Consider the following 23150-nt stretch of genomic DNA (forward strand, 5'->3'; position numbering starts at 1 on the left):
GACGCTCGGCCGAGCTTCCACGCACCCGAAACCCGGCACCCGAGGCGCTTCCCTCTGCTAGCCCAGAAGCGGCGGGGGGCGAGCCAGGAGATAGCGATGGGGGCCAAACCTGCCTCAAAGCGAAGGGCAGCCCCGGGGGACGTGGGGATGGGGGGGGCAGGTGCTGCGCGCCCGCGGAGCCGCTGCGAGGGGGGCGGGCGGGGCGCGGTCCCCGCCCCCGCGGCCCCGCCGCCACCGGGACGCCCCGCGTTGCCGCCGCCGCGCTATAAGTGCGGGCTCGGGGCGCGGCGTCCGCCGAAGATGCGCTGGCAGCCGGGGCTGCGCGGCGCCCCGCCGCGGCAGGCCTGCGCGGAGGAGGAGGAGGAGGAGGAAGACGACGAAGAAGAAGAAGAAGAGGGAAGCGGCGGTGGTGGTCGTGGTGGTGCGGGGCGGCCGCGGCCATGAGTTGCTCGGACGTGGCCATGCAGCAACCCGCCCCGGCGGCGTGCGGGGCGCCCCGTTATTCGGCCGCGCCCGCGGTGGGCTGCCCGCAGGTGAGCCGCGGGGAGGGAAGGGTTGCGCGCAAGTCGTGGCGGTGCAGAGGACTTGGGGGGGGGTTTTTGGGGAGGTTCCCCCACACCCCCCCCCCCCCCGCCTGAGCTGGCTGCATAGCGCATCGCCGGCTGGCCGGGGCGGAGACCTCCGCCCCGGCCAGCCGGCGATGCGCTATGCAGCCCCCGGCCTGATTTGGAGATGCGGGGAGCTGGTGAGGGTGCCCCAGAGCAGCGGAGCCTGGTGAGACCTTTTTTTTTTAAAAAAAAAAAAAAAAGAAAAAAATAAAACCGTTCCTCCCCCCCTCCCCCCAATTCTTGTATTTAGGGGGTGGGTGTTGGCTTGCTCGGCTAGAGCGGGGAAGGGGGAGAAAGTTATTTCTTGCCTTCTCCTCCTCTCCGCCGTTCGCTCCTTACTTGACGAGCCGCCCCGCTGCGCCTTTGCCCTCCGCTGGTGCGGTGCCGTCCGCGGGCGCGTACACGGGGTGGAACCTCCGCCGGCGGGAGGGGACCAGCGCTGCTCCCCGCGGACGGGGCGCGCCGCTCACCCCGGCTCTCCTGGAAGATCGGCTCCGGCGAGTTTCCAGCTGAATTTGTTGATCAGATGGGGTTTTTTTCTTTTTCTTTTTTTTTTTTTTTTAAATGAATCAGGAAATTCTTATCAGGCTGACAGCATTTTTAGACTATGCAGTGCGTGGGTGAAGTGGGACTAATATTGACTTGGCCCTAATGTAGTCATCTGAGAATACATTTTTTGGTTGTTGCTGCATTCCATAAGGTTTTATCATTATTATCCATGAAGATTGTTTTCTCCGTACATGGGAAGTGACCCCTAATATCAACTTGCCTGGGAGACATGAGTATGGGCTAAAACATTAAAATTCCTATCGCGTGTTATTGGGTTTTTTTCTTTATTGTTGGGAGAGAGAGCGTGTTTGCAGAAACGATACCCCAGCGAACTTTTCCAGGTTGCTGATGTTGTTCACTGTAAAGGCGGTCTCTGGAAAACTTGCGAGTTTTGTGTGTTGCAGCATGCCTTTGTTACTATTTCTTTTCTAATCTAGGTCGCAGCTTGCAGAACCTTCCATCTATACAGTAATTTTACTTACGAACTTTGGATTTGAGTGTCTGGAGCTCCAGTTGTTAGCCTGCATGATTTGGAGGGAAAATAAATAAATAATCTCAAATAACTTGACTCTTTGACTAAGAGACCTAGAAGTAGAAAACTGCAGTTGAAACTTTGATGAACTTTTTGGCATTTAACTCTGTAGGTGATTGGCTGTATTTCTCTTCCAGATCTGGAGTGTAGAACACAGAGTACGTGAAAATCTATTAAACGATCATTAGCAGCTGTGTCACGCTCAAGTGCAATTGCTTTTTATTTTTAAACCGAATCATGAAGTTTCTCCATCAGCTGAAAGCAGCACCGTGCACGAAATGTCCCAGAGGCACCCTAATGAACGCCAAAGTTTCCTGAAATTTCATTTTAAATAAACTGAGTTCTTGTGGGTTATGTTATTTAAGAAAAGCAGAGGTAGATATGCAAGGCAAGAAACGCAGATAGCTCTGTTGAGCCAGTATGGTTCATGAGTCATGGCCAGCACAATATATCCTGTTACCACCAAAAAAACGTTCTAAACCTTGCTATTCTACGTGTTATTGACAATTTGTTTTAGTTAATCCTGCTTGCGCCAATTTTCCTGAAATATTTGGAGCTGGAGTGTCTTCAAAAACTAGTCAGATCTCAGACCGAGCTGTCGTTGCTGAACTAAGAATGTTGCACCCTCTATTCGAGCAGCTGCAAACTTTAGAGTAGTTTATGTATTTTCTCTGAATCCAATGCTTTTTAAATTTAAAAAAAAAAAAGGTAAACATAGAACGAACTCTTCACGCATCTGTAGTTGTAGTAGAAAAAAATATTGTTCGGGTAACAAACGATATTCTGCAAGTCTCTCTCTCTTCAGAACTGTCCTGTCAGGGACATTTAATCAACTGGTAAAGAGCATAAGAAAGAAGGATGAAGAATCTGTTGCCAGGGTTTTTTTTCTTCTTACACATGTGTTCAACATGTAAAACGCTCCTGCGCTCTTCGTGAGAATGATGACCGTTTTAAAGAATGTTCGTCTTTGCCGGAATTAAAACTGTGTTTAAAAATAACAGGGAGGGAAGATGAATTAGTGGGATAGCTTAAAAATAAAGCTCCTCATTGGAGCTGATAAAGTGGAGCCCACCCTTAAAATATCCGAGGACTCCATTGAAGGATTTTTCGGTGGTGTTGTACTGCTATGGTGTCTTTCAGTACCCGGTAAAATGGTTTGTTTTCTGAGAGAGAAAGCTCCTCCGTGCTGTGCTCCTGTTGGCTTTCTTTTCCTTCACAGTGTGAGGAGATGTAGGCGCGTTATTCTAACTAAAACTTGTGTATCTTCATAGGTGTTTGTAATAAATCTGTCACAAACGTGTAATTGGTTATGCTAGCTTTCGGTATCAGTTTTGTATCCTTTAAAGAGCAAGGTAAACTCCTTAGCTGTGGAGCTGCCGTTGCAGATGTATAGGCTCAAGTTTTGGGCTGCAGCATTTCTCTGGAGAGGTAACCTCATCGTGTTTCTATAGGTTGCGTGCTGCATATGTGGGTCAGAAGTGTCCCCAGCAAGCGGCTGGCATTGTGTCACTGCTCTGCAGTGAAAGGGGTTTGAATGGTCGTCTCCTTTTCTTTTTCTTCCTTTTTTTTTTAAATAATAGATCTTGAATTGCTTTTAAATGATGGACTAGCATGTACCTGGGTTGTGCAGAAGTGACATATTTGGGTTTTTTTAAGGGATGGTCCATCATGCCTTTTTAAAGTTACCCCAACTTTAAAGCTATTCCCACATTTCTGCATCTGTAGTTTTCACTCCCTTAAAATCAGTGCAGAACTGGTTTTGCCCTGCACAGAAATGCAGAATTTCTGGAAGCTTAGCTTTCACCAATCCGTAGCCAAGAAAGGGCTTGCTGGCAAATTAATTTAGATGGGATTTTTTTTAAAAGCACTTAATGGACTGAAGCCTGAATTCCTCTTGAATGTTAATGGCAGTAGAGGCTTAGCACCTTAGATCTTTGAGATTGCTGAAGTCCAGGGTGTTTGCTGGAGGGACGTAAGTGGAGTATGGATTAATACATGCTCACACGGTGCCAGAAGGAACTGATGCAAATGGGGTGTGGCCCTAATTCTGCAGATAAATCGGGGTTTCCATATTCCTTTGCCAAAAGACAGAGCAAGTGTGTGCCGGTGTTACAATAAGAACGTGTTCCTGTGCATGGTAAGGAGCTGTGCCTGCACGAGTGTAAAGCCCCGCAGAATGGTGGAATTTAAATGCTCTTCTTTGTATGCTTTCCTGAGGGGCTGTGCAGCTGTAGTAGTAAATTTTGGCTTTCGTATGGGTTGGGCGAGGAATGGGTGTGACAGAGCTGCTCATTCGAAGAGACTCTGGAAACACATAATCAGTGAAGGATCTCGTTGTATTCCTGGTGCACAAGAAACGCCGTGACGGCTTGCCATGCCCTATCAATCTAGGTGTAGCAAGCTGCAGAGCTGAGGCTAAGGTAGGATTCACCCTGGCTCACTAACAGCTGAGCTTAAGACTTTTGAAATGGGAAGTTACAGTAAATGGTAGTTTTGGAATTTCTCCATGGTATGTAGATGTAGAGAGCTAAGCCAACGCTATCCTTGCTAAATCAAATCTTGCATAAAGAGTTGTGATATGCTCAAGTCGGACTCTCTGCTGGCAGTGCTGTAGACAGACTTTTTTCCAGATAAGGGCTTGTCTCTATTAGCAAATTAGGTCACTAACTCAACTCTTCCTTCTAAACTAACAACATTGCAGACAAGGACAAGTCGCATTTAACGTTGTGTCAGCTGGCTGTAGCTAACCCCTAATTCATGTACTGTAGCTTAGTTTTTCAGTAAAGTTCTTTGTATCACATGCTCACAACTTTGAGGACGGGCTTATTATACTGCTTATACGGTGTGGCAGTCCGCAGTATCTAACACAGATAACAGCAGAAGATAGCTTCACATTTAGTTTTTGTAGTTCAGGTGCTTTCTCAAGGCTTGTTCTGAAACCTGGTGGTTGCCCTACTACTGACTTCACTGGAAGCTGAGTATAAGTCACCTTTAAAGGCTACTTTCAGAATTGTAGCATGTGAAACCTGGATTAAGTCTTGCCCGGTGTGGAGGTTTTGTTGTTTCATTTTGTTTAATCCCGTGAGAAACTGCTGATTTAAAAAGTTTGGCTTGCTTTACTTTGTTGTTCTGATTGGGACCAAATTCCATTTGGTCTTCCTCTATCTACATACAAATAGAGCTCTGGACTCTAATGGTGCACCTCTGTTTCGATGTACAGCAAAAGATGTATAAATGCATTCTTTTTCTGTCACTTCCCTCCATCAGCAGAGCACAGCAGGAGCTCCAGTCTCTACTGCTGCAAATCCAGTGGCTCACCTGAAAGCAAGCATGTAGCTTTGCTCTCGGCTTGCTCATTTGCGAGGGTAGAAGTTAGCATTTCATGTTTTCAGGGCATGCTGTAAATACTGCTTCCAGGCCCAGCATTCCATGCTCTGATTGCTTGAAATTGTCTTCTTCCTTGAATACTTTCTGTGTTATCAATAGGAGCCTGCTTGGCAGACAGCTCCACAAATGGAGGACTGTCCATGATTTGCCTGGAGTTTGTTGCTGAAATTCTTTCTCAGAAGCTTATGTCAAATGACAGCCTTTTTCTCAGGATAGGGTCATATAGTGTTTCCTCAGTGTAGTTATTCTTTATTTTTGGTTCCTGTTCTTTCTCCCATAATGGAAAATCTGTAACAGGTGGCCACAGGCACACCAGACTTTCATGCTTGGGAACATAAAGGACCATATGCTTTATGATGGCATGTATGAAGATAATAAGTGGTAGGAATAGGCAACCAACTTATATGTAAAATAAGAGCTGGCCTGAATTTTCAATTCAAACTTGGCTAAACTAAAACTTTCTCCGTTCTCAAACTGTGCTTGGTTGTTTTTCTGTTTCGCTGCCTACTAGGTGGTTTCAGCTGGAAGTGAATTTTTTTCAATTTGCAAAGAGGAATGTTCTGACATTTTTACCAGACACTCTGGGTGAGATCCGGGACCCTTGAAGTCAGTTGGACTTTTGCCATTGGCTTTAATGTGGCCAGAATTTCACTGCATGAGAACCGTTTTCCTTGGTTCTGGATAGGGTATGTCAGAAAATAACAGGCATCTTCAAGACGGGGTTTTTTCGTGAGATTTTGGACCACATGCTTTCTTGGTCTAAAAGTGGTCATTCTTCCTCCAGAAGACGATAATGCTTACCCAGCATAAACTTTCTCTTTAATATTGCTGTATGAGTGGTGATTTGCTATTGATCTTTAGTTTCCTTTTGTTAGACAACTTGCAGTAAGAGTTTAAATTCTCTTTGGAAGAGCCTGTTTGTGAATATATGACATAACAAAAATAATGTTGGTTTAAGCTGAATTCAGCCCATGCTGTACAACATTATTTACCCGGAGGTTGTACCATTCATCCTTCAGCCACGAACTTGGGTCTATTATCTAAGCTGGCATCAGGTGCAATAGACGTTGGATTTCCCAATTTCCCTGTACTCTAAGGTGACTTTTAATTCTGTATTCTGGGTCTTGGCCAAGGTGTGATTTTGTGTGTGTGTTCTGTTTTTCAGAGGCTGCTTAATCTCAGTCTCTAGTTTTTAAGGAAGAGAGAGGTGAAATTCATGAATATGTGAAAGTATTGGAGATCTGAACACAGAGAAGAAACAACATTGTGTTTGGTCAGCAAAGACTCTTTGTAAAGATCTTATAGATACTGTTTGCTGCTTAAATATATCCAAAGCTGTTCGTATGAAAAAAGTACAAGTGAAACTGGGCTAGCCCAGAGTACTTTTCAGAAACCTGACCCGTTTTTTTTTGTTTGTTTTGTTTTATTCTCCCCCACCTCCCCCACCCCATGATGGTGGGACAAATTCATTTAGCAGTTGATGATCTTGCATACTTTTCCACTCACACAAGTGCAGTCAGAAATGCTGTGAGAAGATTGCTGTTAAGGTCAGAACAAGTAAGACAGTATTTTTGTGCAGGCAGGGTATTTTAAGGGAGTTAGGGGGAGAAAAAACATTATTAAAGGATGTATACAATGGAAAGGATGTATATACGTTGCGTACAAGGAAAACTTCTTGGGTTGCTTTATCTCACTATAGTCTCTTAGAGTCCTGTAATTACAGGCTGATAATTTTTTCCTGAAATACAAATTAAGTAGATCTGTGTCTGATCACAAGCTTGATGCAGTTCTGAAAAATCTTTTAATTTAGAACTCTCATCCTTTGCAAAAACTCACCACAAACCACAACTTTTCACTGTAAATCTTTAGTCCGTACACAAGGCCTTGTATTTGTCCATTGGTACTACCATCGGGGTTTTTTTTACATAAAAGAAAAAAAAATAGTAGTCAGATTTGGTGTTTTCAAAACCAACAAGTGCTCAGAATATCTTGTAATGTCTGCCCATGGACTGGAGGGGAGGGAAGAGAGTTGAAATGGAAAATGAATTAGATTCTTAGGCTGTGGAAGGGGGAACATTCCTGCACAGAGAAGCGACTCTGGAGATAAGTTTTAATTTCCTGAGCTCTAGTCTCTATATAGGAACATTGAAAGACTTCCTTCCTGATAACCAAGTCAAGCCAGGGGCTATATTAAATGATGTGTTTCTGTATATAATTGCGTGCTTGTATACGTATTTGCACACTCACAGTATAAATACAAATAGTGTACCTATAATGACAGAAGTCAACTTTTAAATGTGTTGCATGTATTCAAGGTCTGGCATACACACTGCACCTGAGATAATGTAATATATCAATACCTATTTAGACGTCTATAAAGTGTCTCTTTCACATTTTGTCTCTACACAAAAACCAAAACCCAACCAAAAACAAAAATGAAAAAACCACACTCCCCAGCCACTTGTCTTGCATTTTTAAGAGGATCTGGGTTATGGCGCATCTTCAAGAATGATCAAGTCACTGAAGTAGATGTGTTACAGATTTCCAATGCATGTATCTCCTGTATATGCAATACTGTTATAACCATTTCTGTCTTAATGAAGTCTCATCATTCCATGATTACTTAGGCAAAACCATGAAGCTCGCTATGAGTGATATCTTAGTAAGCATTTCAGGAACAAATATTAGGAGACTTTGTTTGTTTACAGAAGGCACAAAGCATTTACAAAAAAGTATAGGTCACTCCCAATTCTGTATTTGCAAAAATTAGTTTCAGGGCCTCAGACTGTTTCCTTTTAGCAATTAGGTTCTCGTAAAACTGTTTTAATTTGCTGTTTCCATCTTTGTTTGTTTCTTCTTTTAAAGTGAATCCCCCAGTTTTTCTTCAGATATTATAGAATTTTGGGATGAAACAGTATGTCTAAATAAGTAATACTGTGCTAAGCAGAGCCACGGTATAACTTGCTTTGTGAAGTACAGTTTTACTTGAATTCCAGACCATTGTCTAGATATCCCAAACTGTAAAATAAAATTACTTGCATCCCTCATTGCAGTTTGTGTAACAGCATCAGAATTAAATGTATTACTGAGTTGTTTTATTTTTATCAGTTAACTGACTGTAATGTCAGATACATTGCTTAATTTCTATGAGCTTTTAGTATTATAGGTTTTAGTCCACTTGTCAACAGCTTTTTCTTACAATTAATTCTTTTCATAACAATTCATAATTAAAAATTAGCCCCAGAGTATCGGTTTTGTATCACAATGAGCGAATTTGTATCAGTTTATATGATTTTAGAAAGCGCTGAATGTAAAAATACTGATGGTATACAAGATCGGAAAATGACTTTCAATTATTTCTAAATCAGACAAGCCTATTTATTGTATAAATGGAACGTTATAGACTGTGTAGTTGTTTAACTTTTTCTTTAGAACAACTTTGGAAAAAAGGAAAAAAGCCATAAACTTAAACTTAAAGAGATTCTGATGGCACTAAAGTGTTGCCAAGCAAACCATAAAAGATAAGTCAAACTGTAATTCTATAGAAAAGCTATGAAATACTTCTACATATGTGCTGTAGTTGTTTTTGGGTTTCTGAAGTTGCTGGTGTGTAAAGTCAGCTGTGGAAATGGCTAGCTAGCTAAAAGCTATGATTCCTGCAGCTTGACTGTTGTGGGGAGATTTTTTTTCTGTGAAAACAGTTGTAAAGTGGAACATCTGAAAAATATGTTCCATGCAAAATGGATCTTCACACACATTTATTTTGACATTTAGGTTTGATTTGAGAGAGAGAGAAGATTCTGAAATAGCCATTCACAGATGGCTTGTGTGGGATTTATTTTTTTTATATGCTTCTCTGTGTTTTTGGTTTGGGGTGGATTTTTTTGCATGTGTTTGCAGACTTGTCAATCCTCCTCTTCCCCCAGATCACATGTTTCATTTTTTATTACTTGAATTTTTGTCTTTTCTTCTAGAAGCTGATGTTTAAAAAATAAAAAGAAAAAAAAATAAAAAGAAAAAACAAAAAACACCCCAAACCAAGCAAACAAAGTCTCCCCCAACCCTACTCACCACCCTGAGGTATAGCTTCCTATGATAAAAATTTTCTTGGCAGTGAGTGAGAATTTATGTATTTTGTGGACCTTGATAATACAGTAGAAAATTTTTCAGGATGCACCAAATTCTCCCATATTTACACCTTCAGCAGCGAGTAGATGTGGGGAATCCAGAGGGCCATGTGCTCTCTACTGGGGGAGTGTGGCCAGCAAAACCTGGTGCATGTTCAGCTACATGGGTGAAATGCAGATATTGTGTATCTGGCCACCCTTCCGCAGGGCTGGACTCGACCTCTGTAGCCTTTACTGATGGGAATATCCTTTCCAGGTGGGAGTCAGGAGTGAATTGTTAGACCCCGTCTGTTTTCTTTTGAAGGTATTGAGTGAAAACCCTTGCCGTTAAATTGTGGTTGTGAAATGTGCCTGAGAAGCAGGTCCATCTGTGTGTGAGGAATAAAAACTCTAAGTGACGCTGGTAATCTCTTCTTTGTGAAATGTTGGTGCGAAATATCCCTGTATTCCAACTGTAATTATGAAATGAATATTCAATGTGTTCTATTATTTTTCTTTAAGGAAACCAGATGCTGAGCTTGCACTGAAGGCCATCAGTGATACAACTCTTGTTTGTTTTGTTTTTAATCCCAGAAGAAGTTAGCTGTATACAACAAGATGCAGGAGTCTCTGGAAGTGACCCTTCCCAGCAAGCAAGAGGAGGATGAGAAAGACCAGCCTGCCGAGATGGAGTACCTTAACTCTCGCTGCGTCCTTTTCACTTACTTCCAGGGAGACATTGGTTCAGTAGTGGATGAACACTTCTCAAGAGCTTTGAGCCAAGCCAGTAGCTTCAATCCAGAAACTGCCCTTACCAAGAGCAAGGCAGGGCTAAGTCCTCTGTGGAGAGGTAAGAGGAGCAGTAGCTTGCTCTCTGTGGTGTGGCTTACTCAGTCTGTGTCGCAGTAACGCATATTGCATTGCAGCTGAAATCTTACCGGTCTGTGGAGGTGCAAAAACCCCCCTCAAATTTGGAAGAACCAAGTTGCTTCTTGGGGTTGAGTGATTGGAAGTATTAAAGGGGGAAGGAGGTGCCAAAGGTGTGGAAGAAGCAGGCATCATCCTCTCTTGCCATAGCCCACAGCTCCGCTGAGGCCTGGAAAGAACAGGGCAGAGCTCATGTGGCTGCACAAATGTCTGCTGCAAGGTTGGAGGCATATTTTTAAGCTCCAAGTGTGAAACTTGGCCTGTGAGGCAAGAGCAAAGCTGTTTGGGATGCTGGCCTTGGACATGAGGAGACCCATGCAGCCTTCTCGAGTGACTTTGCCAGGTGATTAAGATTTGTCTATGGCTGCTTTCCAGGTAGGGAGGAGCCAGCACAGGCTGGAACAGGCTTGGGTGCAAGCCCTGGCCCACGTGGCTGCAGCCGTGTGATGTGGTGCATTGCAGCCTGCCCACGGGCAGAGCTCACAGGAGAGATACGTCCATCGCTACGGGCTTCCCGTGTGTAAAATGGGGACAATGTTACTCTGCCGCTGAGCAGGGAGTAGACATGTGGCAGGTGCTGCAAGGTGTTTGCATACTGCCATAACACTTACGTCTTGTAATGCATATAAGCATGATGAACGTAACAAAGAGCAGATCTTGCCAGATAAACTAGGTAGACCTTACGGATAAGATTTCAGAACTGGTGGCTGGAGAAAGCATGCTGGTAAGATGTTATTTCCATTTTGTTGAATGTGGCAGTCTGGGTAGTTTTTCAGATCTACAGCTGCATTATTTCTGATCATGTCCTTATGTGGATTGGCAAAGGTCTGCGAACCAAGTGTTGTGAGCAACGGCCTTGCATTGGGTTGAGTGAGAGAGATACTGTGAAGAGCCTTGCAGGAGTGGTGGTGTTCATAATCAACGACGTTGAGGTGAGAGTGTATTGATGAAAGTCACAGATAATAAAGAGAGACAGGATTTTTGGAAACCACTGTGAAGAGAAAAATAGCACAGAAGGACTTGCTTTCCAGAAATGATGACAAATTTGAGGAAGTTTAAGCAAAGGTCAGCACAAGTGGCTAGGGAGCTAGAGGAATTTATGGCTTGAGCCGGGACCATTAATGTTAATGGGAAATTTTCCATCGACTCGACTGAGAGCGGGATTGAACCTATGCTTACTCAAAAGGAGACTGGAGCATTTATAAATGGCCCAGACAGGCTATAAATGTTTTAGAGATGGGATCAACGCAGTCCCCAGGGACCCCATGCCTACAGCAAGCCCTCTTCACTGAGCTTGGAGACATGCCATGGGTGGGGTTGTGTGTCTTCTCTTTGGCCTCAGACATACCCTGCTGTTTTTCCCTGACTCCCCACCATGGTTGCACAGCCCTCTCCAGAGAGCTCTGCAGGGCACAGGGTGGCCTGGCATAAGAGTTCTTCAGCCATGCTGCCTCCTGACCCAGCATGCCCCTTGCTGTCAGGAGGGAATGGAGGTCTGCATGTCCTGAAAGTCTTCTGGGAATGAAGTAAGGGGATATGCCCTGTGCCGTCACTGCACCTGCTGAAGTGGTATGAAAATCCCCAGGGAGGCTGCTGGGCAGGGCTGCTTGGTTCTGCGCTATGGATGCTGAGAAAGTTGAGGGTATTTGCTTCTCCAGAGAAGAGAAGTTGACAAGAATTTTATCAGTCCCAAATGAATTTCTGAAACACGCCTGCTTGAAAAAAGTGGGGAAGGAGCAATGCTAACACCTTGGTCTTCTTGTTCTTGTACAGTTGTCAAAGATGCTCAATTACAGTAAATGGACGTGAATGTGTATCCCATTACCTAAAGAAGTTAAAATATCCTTAGCTTGAAGATCTTTTATAAAAAACCTTCATGGGTAGTCAGAATTTTTGTCAATAAATTACTCAAAGATAAACTAAAAAAAACCCCAGCTTTTGCATTTGCAATAGCTGTTTCGGAATGTTCAGATTTATATGGAAAGTGTGTGGGCACAATCTGGCTGCTCAGCTCACTGCATTATTTCTCCTTTACCTGAAAGGAGGGTTTAGTAATGTTTTCTGCTTTTTTTTCATCTTGTGGTTTTTTTTTAGTGTCCTGATGGAAGAGCAAACTGTAATTTCATCATTCAGGTGATACTGTGGGGTTTTTTTGTTTCTAGGAGGGATTTTCTTTATGCATAGAAAATAGAACCTGTTGTCCTGAAAAGACCAAGTTTTGGTCTTTTGTATGTTGAAAATACTGATCAGTTTAGGCTAAAATTAACTTCAAAACTGACTTTTTGTAAAATATAGTTCCCTACAACAGGCTCTGGTAATGTGGACTTTGAATATTCAGTTGGAGGTGTAGCTGCCTGAAATCTTTTGCAGGGGCTAATGAAACTAATGATACCTTGAAACTAATGTTACCTTAATGGTATTTATGGTATTTTTTTCAGCATGTTTTTCCTAGCTGAAAGTGTTGGAGTTTTTTCTTTCTTGGGATTTTTTTTTTTTTTTTTGGTCCCCTCTCATGCCTTAACTGAGAAGTAATGTTGTACTACAGAAAATTCCATACATTGTCTTCTTTACAGCATATGCGCTTTGGTATATTTTCAGTGCGTGTTGGCCAGCCACCATGAACATTTGCACTAGTCACCACTTCATGGTATCTGAGATGTTGCCATCTCCCTGCTTCCCTGTACTTAGAATAGGAAATTGTGGTAGCTGTAGTATCTTTCCTGGCAGACCATTTTTGTTAAATGCCTCTTTCCCTGCTCCTGAAAGCCTGTGGAAGCTACTCAGATTATTTTTATTTCTTTCTCAAGGACAGTGCTGAAACAGCTGTTTGTCCATTGCCATGTCCCATAGAGACCAAGTATCTGACATGATGGTATCTGTAAAGATAATTGGTTGTGCTCGCTGTTTTAAAGGTGGGAAGGAAAGGAGACCCTTCAAACACCACGGACAAGTGTGGTGGTTGGGGTTTGTGGTTCAACACAGATGTTGTGAGCACTTGGGGTGGATGAAGTTTTCTTGCATGTTCATATAACCTGGATGCACCCTGTATGTCCAGTGACATGGCTTGACCTTGACCAGTGAGGTTGGTCTTTGCAGTTACACTCAATGATGTCTCAGCGGGGGCTGGTCCATGCCAGTTTCTGACAGTGGCAATGGCTTTGTGAAATGTGCACAGGTTTGAAAAATGGAGATGACCAAACAAGTTTCCTGTGGCCTAGACCTTCTGCATGATTGGTAAAGCCAAGCTGGTATGCAATCTGGGGTGAATTCATATTGGCAAATCCAGTGGTTTAAAGTGTTCTCTCCTGGTATTAAAGTTGTCCTGCAGATACTTTGTGGTTTTCTGTGCTTTTTTTGATGTGAAATGGTTTGGATTTAGGGCTTTTCCATGCAGATAACAGCCAGATAGTTTCCAAAAACTCTCGATTACAGAGATTAATTTTCCAGAATACTGGCAATGCATTGTCAAGCTGTGCTTCTCTGTTAAGCAGTGAGGAAAAGAACAGACTGGACATGAAGAAGCTTGTTTTTGCTTTTTTTTGTCAGCCCCGCTGCCAACACTGTAAGCCGTGTGCACTCTCCATCTCAGCCTAATCCCTTGTAACAAGGAAGAATTTACAAACAAGGAACAATACCAATTTCAGAGGGGTGCCGTGGCTTCTGTTATATGCTTGAAGCTCTCTCCAGTCTTCTAGCATGAATTACAATAGAAATACATTGCTAAAAAAAGAAGCAACCTTTTTGAAGAAAGCCATGGTGGAGTACGGTCTGCTAGATAACCTTGCAGCCTCTGAAGCGGTTTGGCACAAAGAGAAGTTCTCTATGTTTGTCCATAGTACATTTGCAAACTTTATTTCCAATATCACAAGTTAATCAGGCTCAATAAACTGCCTAAATCAAAGCCAGTTGATGTGTGGAAAAAATTTCTATTATTTTAATGGATTTTAAAACAGATACATAAGTGTCCTAGTGATGCAGTCAGAAAACACTTTTACAGTTTTTGTTTCCAAAATATTTTTGTGTAAGCAAAGTTCAGAGGCAGGAACGCTCAAAGAATCTGCTCATTTGCAATGGTATCTTCACCAAAGTCTCATTCCAGTTGCTTGTTAAACAAAGCGAAACAAAAGGTCATTTAAAAAAAAATTCTTTTTTTGTAAATGTTATATGAGGAACAGAGGATTCCTTGCCTCGTCAAGTATTAAACTTCCCTGGCTTTATTTCTCCATAGGCTATTTTTATGACTGTTCTCTCATCAGAGGTAAAGTCCTGTATTTTTATGTTTCCATCTTTGAGCAAAAAAAACCCTGTTTGAGCTGAGACATATTGCATGAAGCAGTACTTTCAAAGATGACCTGGCAAGAGGATTGTGAGAATGGAGATGCCAATACTCTCCTACACATCAAAAACACTAAACGCTCCTTCAAATGAGGAATTTTTAGAATGTGTTTTCATAATGTAGAGGTATTGGAAGCCATTTAAATATAAGTTGAGCCCTAGCTGTAAGAAGCAGCGAGTCTTTTGTTTCTGACAAAAAGTTCTTTCAGTTACATAGATGATTCTTCTTGTCAGATTATTGGTACAGGGCATTCTATAAGGGACTAACATGAGATGCATTAGATACGATCTTTATCCCATCAAAGCATGCAATTAGTTTGAGAAGATCTGGTGTTCTTCCTTTAGCCAAATGTCTTGTATTCTGCAGTGTGACCTGGTTCTCTGTCCTCAGAAGCATTTACAGCTACAACGGCTGCCTTTCTAAATGATGTGTTCTGGTCCAGTCAGGAGTTAGCCTCTCCTCATAATTCCTGTACCAAGATCCTGACAAAGCTGTGACTCTCCAGCCTGGAGAAATCTTCTTGGAGGGATCTTGTCAATATATACAAATACCTGATGGGAGGAAATGAAGATGAGGGAGCCAGGCTTTCCTCAGCAATGCTTGCTTACAGGATGAGAGGCAATAGGTATGAATTAGAAGAAAACGTTTTTTTTTTTTTTTTTTTTTATTGTCGAGGGTGGCCAAACACTGGAACAGGTTGCCCAGAGAGGTTGTGCAGTTTGGATCTCGTGCAAAATCTGACTGGACATGGTCCTGGTACAGCCTGCTCCAGGTGACCTCACTTGAGCAGGAGGGTTGGACTAGATCATCTCAAGAGGGTCCCCTCCTACCTCAACTGTCCTGTGATTCTGTAATTGCTGGGGAAGCTTGAGTTCAGTGTTACAAATTTGAAAGAGTAGAAAATCATTGTGGGGTTTTTGCCATTAAATTTGTTGTTCAGCTTCAGTCACACTTCATTTCTCTCCTCTCTACCAGAAAGCTCAACAATTTCAAGCCAAAGGAGCGGCTTCCCAACTTCATTTTGGACCAGCTCTTACCAGCCTCCCCCGCCACCATGCTTAAGTGGAGTACACCCTGATTTCCCTGTTACTGCACCAGGCACCTTCCCAACACCAGATCCCAGCAGCTGGCCAGGACACGGCCTTCATCAGACTGCCCCACCTCCTCCCCCTGCTGCATCTGAATCCTGGCATTATCCTTTAGCATCTCAGGTGAGCCCTTCATATGCACACATGCATGACGTGTACATGCATCGCCATCACCCTCATCCACACATGCACCATCATCATCCCAGCTCGCACCGTGACCCCCGGTATGGGTCCCTGCTGATGCCTTCAGTCCGCACAGCCAGGATTCCTGCTCCCCAGTGTGACGTGACAAAGACAGATCCTGCTGCTGTCACCAGCGCTACCTCAGCATGGGCTGGAGCCTTTCATGGAACGGTGGACATTGTGCCAACTTTTGGGTTTGACACAGGTAAGATGGTTTGATTCTGTCTGTGACTTGTTTTAGCAGGAAGAATTTGAGCAAAGAAGTGGACTCCCTGCAGCTGAAGCTGGGTTTGTTCTCAGAGCCTTCTCCAAATGTATTTCCAGGTGGGAATCCCTCCTGAAATTGCTGTCAGGGCAGACGAGCTGTGAAACATCCAGCTCTTGCTGCCTTTTACTGAGAGATCTTTGTCTGCCTTGGTCCCATTCAAGCCAAATGAGTTGTGACATGATACATGTTTTTTTGTTTAAATCTTGTGGGAAATGATTAATTAAACTTCCATGTGGAAGCTTCCAGCTTGTTCAGCTAGTTTGTACGTGCATTCACCAAAATATAGCTCCAATGAGGACTGAACTAATAACTTGTCAGTACATGAGGATTGCATCTCACTCATCTAAATTGGAACAGATCAGCATTTCCTTTCTATGTAGTATCCAGGTGTCACACAGAGCATAGAGATGCTGGCTGAGCTGTGCTTGCCATCAAACAAAAACTTCTTTCTGTAGGGTCTAGGCAGAGGTCTGTGAATTAGATTCATTTTACTGCAGGGTCTGTAGCCATAGGGCAGCCTCCATAAACTACATCTGCATCTGCGATCTTTGACTGGCAGGCTCTCATCTCAGTGTTAGGAGCAGACTAGCAGCCCTCACCGTTCATAGTTGCTTGCGATCAGGTGATGGGTGACTGACACTTTCCAGTGCACCCACCCTGGAGCTCATATGCACTATTGAGGTCTCCTTTTTCTGCTTGGTATTTATCTGACCAGCAGCAATCCTTGCAGATTAGTACTTCTTAAACATGTTATGTTATTTATTAAGGAAATACTAGGTTTGCATCTCTCTTCCTTTTTCCTTAAGGTGTCTGTCTGTCTTCTTGATAGCTCTAGCTAACTGATTCAACGTGTGAGAAGCACTTCCTTGCTTTGATCATTGTGCAGAGGAACAAAGAATTGGTGCAAAAAAATTTGCTGTTTCTTAAATATGAAATAGTATGAACCTGATTATAACTGAGCTAACCTAACACAAATCTCTCTCTCTTCCCTTAATAGCAACTGGGAACCAATAATCTCTTCTAAATACCATGCCGCTTGCTGCCTCAAGAAATTAAGAAAAGGCATAATAAGATTCTTAACACTTGACAATTTTATAAGTATTAAGAACATTTCCAGCCATGCCAATGATACAAGAGGAATTATATTTTGTGCTTTTGGTTATAAAATGATAATCTGACAAGACTGGCATCTCAAGTTTTGCCTTTCTGACAAATTTCATAATGGGAGTGAACTGCCTTCTCTGACGTGTGAGCAAATTGTCACTGCCACCGGTAGAGGGGATGAGCCCCCTGATCTGACAGTAGTCCCAGCAGTCCAGCTCCAGAGCTCTGGTATTTGATTTACCTTTTGGGGATGGAGCCAAGAACTGCATAGGGGATTGCTAGTCTGGAGAAACCACTACCTGGCTTAGGTATGAGTCCAGGCTAGGCTGTGAGTTGTTTCAGTGCTGGGCAAGTTGGTTTGCTTACTGTTACTTTGTTGGTAGTAGTACGTGTAATAAACCAGTTGCTTGTTCTCTTTTCTGTAGGAGCACAGTACCTCAAAAAGGACTATGGGTCCTAGCACTGCCTTACAGGACTAATATAGCCTTTGCTTGGTGCTGCCTGCTTCTTGTGAAAATCCCTATGGAGGGGTACAGCTGGATGCTAATTTTATCAGAATCCTGATTTGGCAGTGCTTAACAGTGACTCGCATGTCTTGTAGTTATCTACTCAGCGTGGGAGGCAGTGGAGAAGGCCTGAACTGTTAATTTCTGGCCCATGCCTGATGTGTGGGTTTTAGTCCATGAGTTCCTGTGGGGGGTAAGAAAGAGGAGAAATGTGTGACTAGTTTGCAGGAACAGAGGATCTCAGCAGAGCAATGTCTCACTTGTTTGTGACTATTCAAAATGGCCATGTACTGAAACACAACAGCAAAACCTTATCAGGCAGCCCCAGTTAGGCATGTAGGGCTTTAGAAAGAAGGAAGCAAGCAACAAAATGCAGCAGGCAGTGGTAGCCTGTGACATTACAATTATTTGCTCTCTTACCCTGCACACTCATGTGTCCTGTGCTCTCCAAGCAGAGGCTTGCTGGGAAGGGCAGGAGGGCTCTGAGCTCCCTTTTCAGCCTTGTCTGCAGCTTGTAGATTTGAGACAAATGGTTTGGTGACAGGCATTTGAGGCATGATCATGGTGAAAAGAGGGAGCTTAACTGCCCCAGTGTTTTGCATGCATCTCAACTGGTGTCATCCTGGGGAAGGTATCGTGTGCTGCCGGGGAGAGGGGGTGCTGCTGAAGCACCACACTGAAGCATCCGGCACTCACCAGGACAGTTGAAGCTTTTCTTGCTCCGTGTCCACTCCAGGGGAGGTTTATACCAGATAAGTCTTCATATCACATAGAATTTCATTACATTTAACTCTAATGTAAGACAGCAATCTTGACAGAGAGGCTAAAAACTGAAGGGCCTGGAAGAATGTACTGGCTTTCTGCAGCATAGAAGTGGTTTCTCCAGAGTAGGGTAAGGCCATAGTGGCAAGAAAACTTCAGTTCTGGAAGTCTTTGCTCATATGTCCCTGGTGAATAAAAGACATCAAACTGTGGAGCTGTCAATATATCAGATTCCATAAGCTTCAGATGATTTATACAAAAAAGCTCATTTGGTATATATATCTAGACATTGCTTTTCAGAGCCCTTCAGATATGAAAATGATTCCCTGCTCCCCCCCCCTTACTGTGGGTCACATTTCTTGTGCTACTGTCACATGCGATTATAGAAACATTTGCAAAATTCCTCACGCTGAATTATATGGAATGATAGTGTTGGGATCAGGGCAGGCTGGCTGTAATCTTACCCTCTTCCAGCTACATTGTTGCATCTCTGCCATACTGAGCCAAATATTCGATCTCATGAATGGATGATGCTGAATCACTTCAAAGGTTAAGAGGGGGTTCCCCTTGCATGCACAGTATAGTTTGGGAATTTATGTTTCAGAACAGATTGTGTGGGACATCAACGTATCACCATTCATAGAGCTAACAAAGTATTGATCTGTCTCGCACATCTGTTTGAACTTACATGGTCCTGTTTTAGAGGATGAAGAGGGATTTAGCTACCTGATTCCCATTAAATGTAGCTTAATCCTCACATTGCGTGCTGCAAATTAACCCTTTTGGAAGCTTCTTTATTGGTACAAGTGGGATTAAAGAAAATGCTAGTCTACATCAAAAATCTATTAAAACCTGTTATGGTTGTGGCTGCTGGTATGCAGTGTCTTTCCAAAGCCAAAGTGCCCAAGCTATAATGCTCAATAGAAAAGTCTGGTTTATATCAAGGATTGATATAAACACACATTGATATAAGCACAACATGTTTGTGCTTTAGACCACAATTCCCTGCCCCGCCAATGCCAAGCAAAGCAAAGTCAGCCCCTAACAGCACTGACTGCAGTTCACAGCACACATGCAGAGAACATTGCTGCAGCCATAATCCCACAGTGTCGGGGCTAAATCCTCATGTTTACGTTAAGGGTGCACAAACCGAGTTGAGCACTTAAGACCAGCGAGGCGGGGAGGGGAACTGACGTCTCGCAGTGGAGCAGATAGTTACGGCCGTCAGTGTTTTCCTCAGGAGCAGGGTGGGAGGCTGCCCTGCACACCGGGCGCTTCAGGTGATCAGTTGGATCCGGCTGCTCTGGCAGCTGCCAGGTCTGCAGGCAGCCCCATGGGGAGGATAGCAGAGCAACTTGCCCTGCTACTGCAGAGCCTAGGAGGATATCCTGTCCTGCTGTTGGACAGATGTGCTAAAGGAGGCTTCCTGTAGCCCCAGCACACTAAAAGCAGAGCAGGATTTTGGTATATCTGAGGGCTGTTAAGTCTATCTTAAAATTGAGGTGCACGTCCTTTATCATGCACAGTTATACATGTTGAGGTGCATAACTTTAGGTGAATTAATTGACATCCTCTAGTCTTGGCTAACTATGGAAAGTTCACTTTTGGAAAAGCCTGTACATCAGTGTGTCACGTTGAATACGGAATTTGAGTGGTCTGTCTACCGTCTTATGTAGAGTTGTCTCTGTTCACACATACTCCACAAGTTTGTCACAGCTCATTAAGTTTGTTTAGAAGTTCCCACAGAACCTGTGTTCTGCCTGTGTGGCAATTAGCTATAGAGTTGGTGTCCCAGAGATGGGGAGTTGTGCTGGTGTGGCAATACTGACTCATGCAGCACAAGCAAGGATGTCTTTGCTAAAAGGAGAATGTTCTTGCAGCAGGCTGCAAGTGAAAGCTTTTGGTTAGTAACAGGGTTGCACTTGGTTGACATACTAGGACTGCAGATAGCCTTGCCATGAATGAGGTGGGAATATAATGAGGAAGAGGCATAGAAAGTGTTCCACATTCAGTTTTGTAACTAAGACAACTTTGGTTTTTTTGATTGTTTTCTGTGGCTGTTTAGACTTAACAGCTATACCTTAAACCTCCTTGTTACAGTTATTTCTGTTTGTTGCAAAGACACCTTACTAGGAAGGTGTCTGGTTATTCCTCTTCTACCAGTTGCTGCCATCAGGTGGACATCCTCTTAAATAGGTGTGTGTGTCTCTCTTCTTTTTTTTTTTTTTTTTAAGCTGCTAGGAGCTATATAACCTGTTTCTCTTCTAAACAGCTTCCATTGCTTCTGGTGGCCTTTGGGCCTCCACTGGTGAACTTAAATGACTTCCTTACACTCTTACAGGTTTCTGCTGTCTGACTCCCTCTTTTTTTGTTGCTGTTGTCTTTGTTTAAAAAAATTGTAAACAGTAGAGGAAAAATAACACAAAATTGTCATCACTAACTTTGAGGGAGCTTTGAAGGAAACTAGCAGCAGTTTTTGATGTCTCTGCCTGTAAATGATGCTGCCAGGAAAACAAGTAACTCCTAAGCAACAAGGAGACATCCTCCTTGAGTGAACATGTTTTTATAGGTGTGCTTTAGTTGAGGGATATCTCAGTTTTTCCAATCTAAAGAAATGGGTGCAAATGCATGTGAAATGGAGCAGAAAGCCATGGAACAGGGTTTGGCATGCTGTACCTGTGTGCTCTGCTGTCACTCTCTGTTCACTGCTGGACACACAAGTGTCTGGACACTGCTTGGGAATCCTCACATAGATAGAGACGTATGCTGTCATCTTTTATGTGACTGTTAATTGCTTTGTAGCTCAACTCTGAAATGATGTTGATCATCATTAAAGATTTAACTGTTTGTATTCCTAAAACAAGGGAGGTGGTTGTCAGATCTGAACCCATTATGCCTATTAGGCTTTCTGAAAATGTATGGGTCTGCCTTTGCATTTCACTATGTGATCAGATATGGAAATGAGAGATCCATGCTTAGCACATGGATATGTCAATTTTCACAGGTTAACGATCAAATGAACATGGAGCTTCAATGGTTGCAACATCACTGAGGTCTGGAGTTGCGTCTACTTACATTAGTGGTGAAATTGGCCCTAAATTCTTAGCAGATCAGGTAATTGATGCATTGGTCTTGGTACACTATGTAGCAGGGCAAGATATAGTATGACACAGAGTGGAGCATTGCTGTCTGTGTAGCAATGATGATTTATAGTGGGAAGTTCACCTTCATTTCACAAAATGTGAGCTGCTTGGCTCAAAACATCAAGGGGCAGGTTTTAAATCAGCGAGTCCTAAGTGCCTTACTACCTCTTAAAATATGTGCCTGCACCTCTCTCCTTTCTACTTTCCCTATAAATGAGCATGAACGTATCTTCTTTGGAAAGTTTCATCCTCACCTCCCCCCCTGTTGTCTGGATTTTAGGCATACGCCCTGTTGGGTGTAAATCTAGCGAACATTGGATCCCTCTGGAGCAGAGAAATCCCAGATTATAACACAGGTTCCAAGTCTATAATGCTAAAGCCACAACATAGCACCACATTTATTAGATAGTCCTCACTTTTTATAAAGGAAAATGTTAGAGGAACTCATAACAAATGCAAGCTGAAAATCATTAATTTTTCCCATGTGGAAGCACTAGCCGTTCTTGGCTAAAAATCTGACAGTCTGTAGGTGAAATTATTTGGGTTTTTTTACTTGCTGCAGGAACATTTTCCCTCTCTCCTCCGTAAGGTGAAATGCCATAGAAACTGTGAGATCCTAAAGTGTCACAGGCCTTTTCTAAAAGAGGTAGGGTCTGTGGCTGGTCCCTATCAGGAAAAATTATTCTGTTGCATACTGGATTGTCTGTGCAGACCTTGCTGGAGGATTTTATCATGCCATGCCATGCTCTGAACGAGGCCAAAACAAGGAAGCGCATACAGCATTTTATCAGCATTCCTGAACTGCTTGAGCCAGTCTAAAACTTAAGTGTGGTTTAAGCTTATCCCACATAAACTATAAAATTGGGAGCAATAGCAATGTTACTAACAAGTCTACTAGGCTGGTAAGTAGTAGGGTTTTTTTTCTTTATTTAAAATAAAAAATGTTTATCCTTCAGTTGCTTGGGGAGGGGGAGGAAAAAGCTCTATCAAATTTTAATTTTTTTTTCTTTTCTGAAATGTAGGTCTACAGCATCAGGACAAGAGCAAGGAAACTTCTTGGTTCTGAAGTTCAGCTAAATTAAGACCAGCAAGAGCTTGAGTAAGCGCAGCTGGGCGGGCGATATAACAGTTGTTGACTCCTGCATGGGGCAAAGGACACACATGAAGATGAAGAGCCAACCATTCTGGTTTTGCTATTGAGCCTTTTGTTTGTAAGGCCATTTATGGGTCCCACAGTGTTGGAAAAAAACAAAAACCTGACTTTTCTTTCTTTCCTCATCTGAGCCTGCTGCAGCTGGGCAACCTAACTCCTTTCTGCTCCTTTAACAGTGTTTTGTTTTGTTCAGCTTGATATTTTTATGAACAATCTCAATTGTCAGGAAAAAGACTCTCCCTTGACTACAGTGCGCCTCCTTTCAGGAATACAGTATTTTGTAGCTCTTTGTGCATCTATTTTTGTAGAAATACAGAAAGTTTGGGTAAGGATTGATGGGCTATTTTAGGATGACATATTTTTTTAAAAAAAATTGTAAAATTGTTAAGTTCTGTTTAAAGAACTTGCTCTCAGAGAAGCACTGGCAAAAAATGTATAAAATGCTATTTTTAGATGTCTGTGATGTGTTTGTGCATTTTGGGTTTTTTGTTTTGTTAC

General features: G+C 43.0%; 1 protein-coding gene across 1 annotated transcript; it reads left to right on the forward strand.

The window, feature by feature from the left end:
• Positions 1-440: 440 nt before the first annotated feature.
• Positions 441-22565, forward strand: VGLL3 (vestigial like family member 3). The gene is made up of 4 exons (XM_075727620.1): positions 441-533; positions 9777-10032; positions 15421-15921; positions 22522-22565. The coding sequence occupies exons 1-4, from the start codon at positions 441-443 to the stop codon at positions 22563-22565; spliced, it is 894 nt and encodes a 297-aa protein (XP_075583735.1).
• Positions 22566-23150: the final 585 nt, after the last annotated feature.

The sequence above is a fragment of the Pelecanus crispus genome, chromosome 1 (assembly GCF_030463565.1).
Source record: "Pelecanus crispus isolate bPelCri1 chromosome 1, bPelCri1.pri, whole genome shotgun sequence".
Taxonomy (NCBI): domain Eukaryota; kingdom Metazoa; phylum Chordata; class Aves; order Pelecaniformes; family Pelecanidae; genus Pelecanus; species Pelecanus crispus.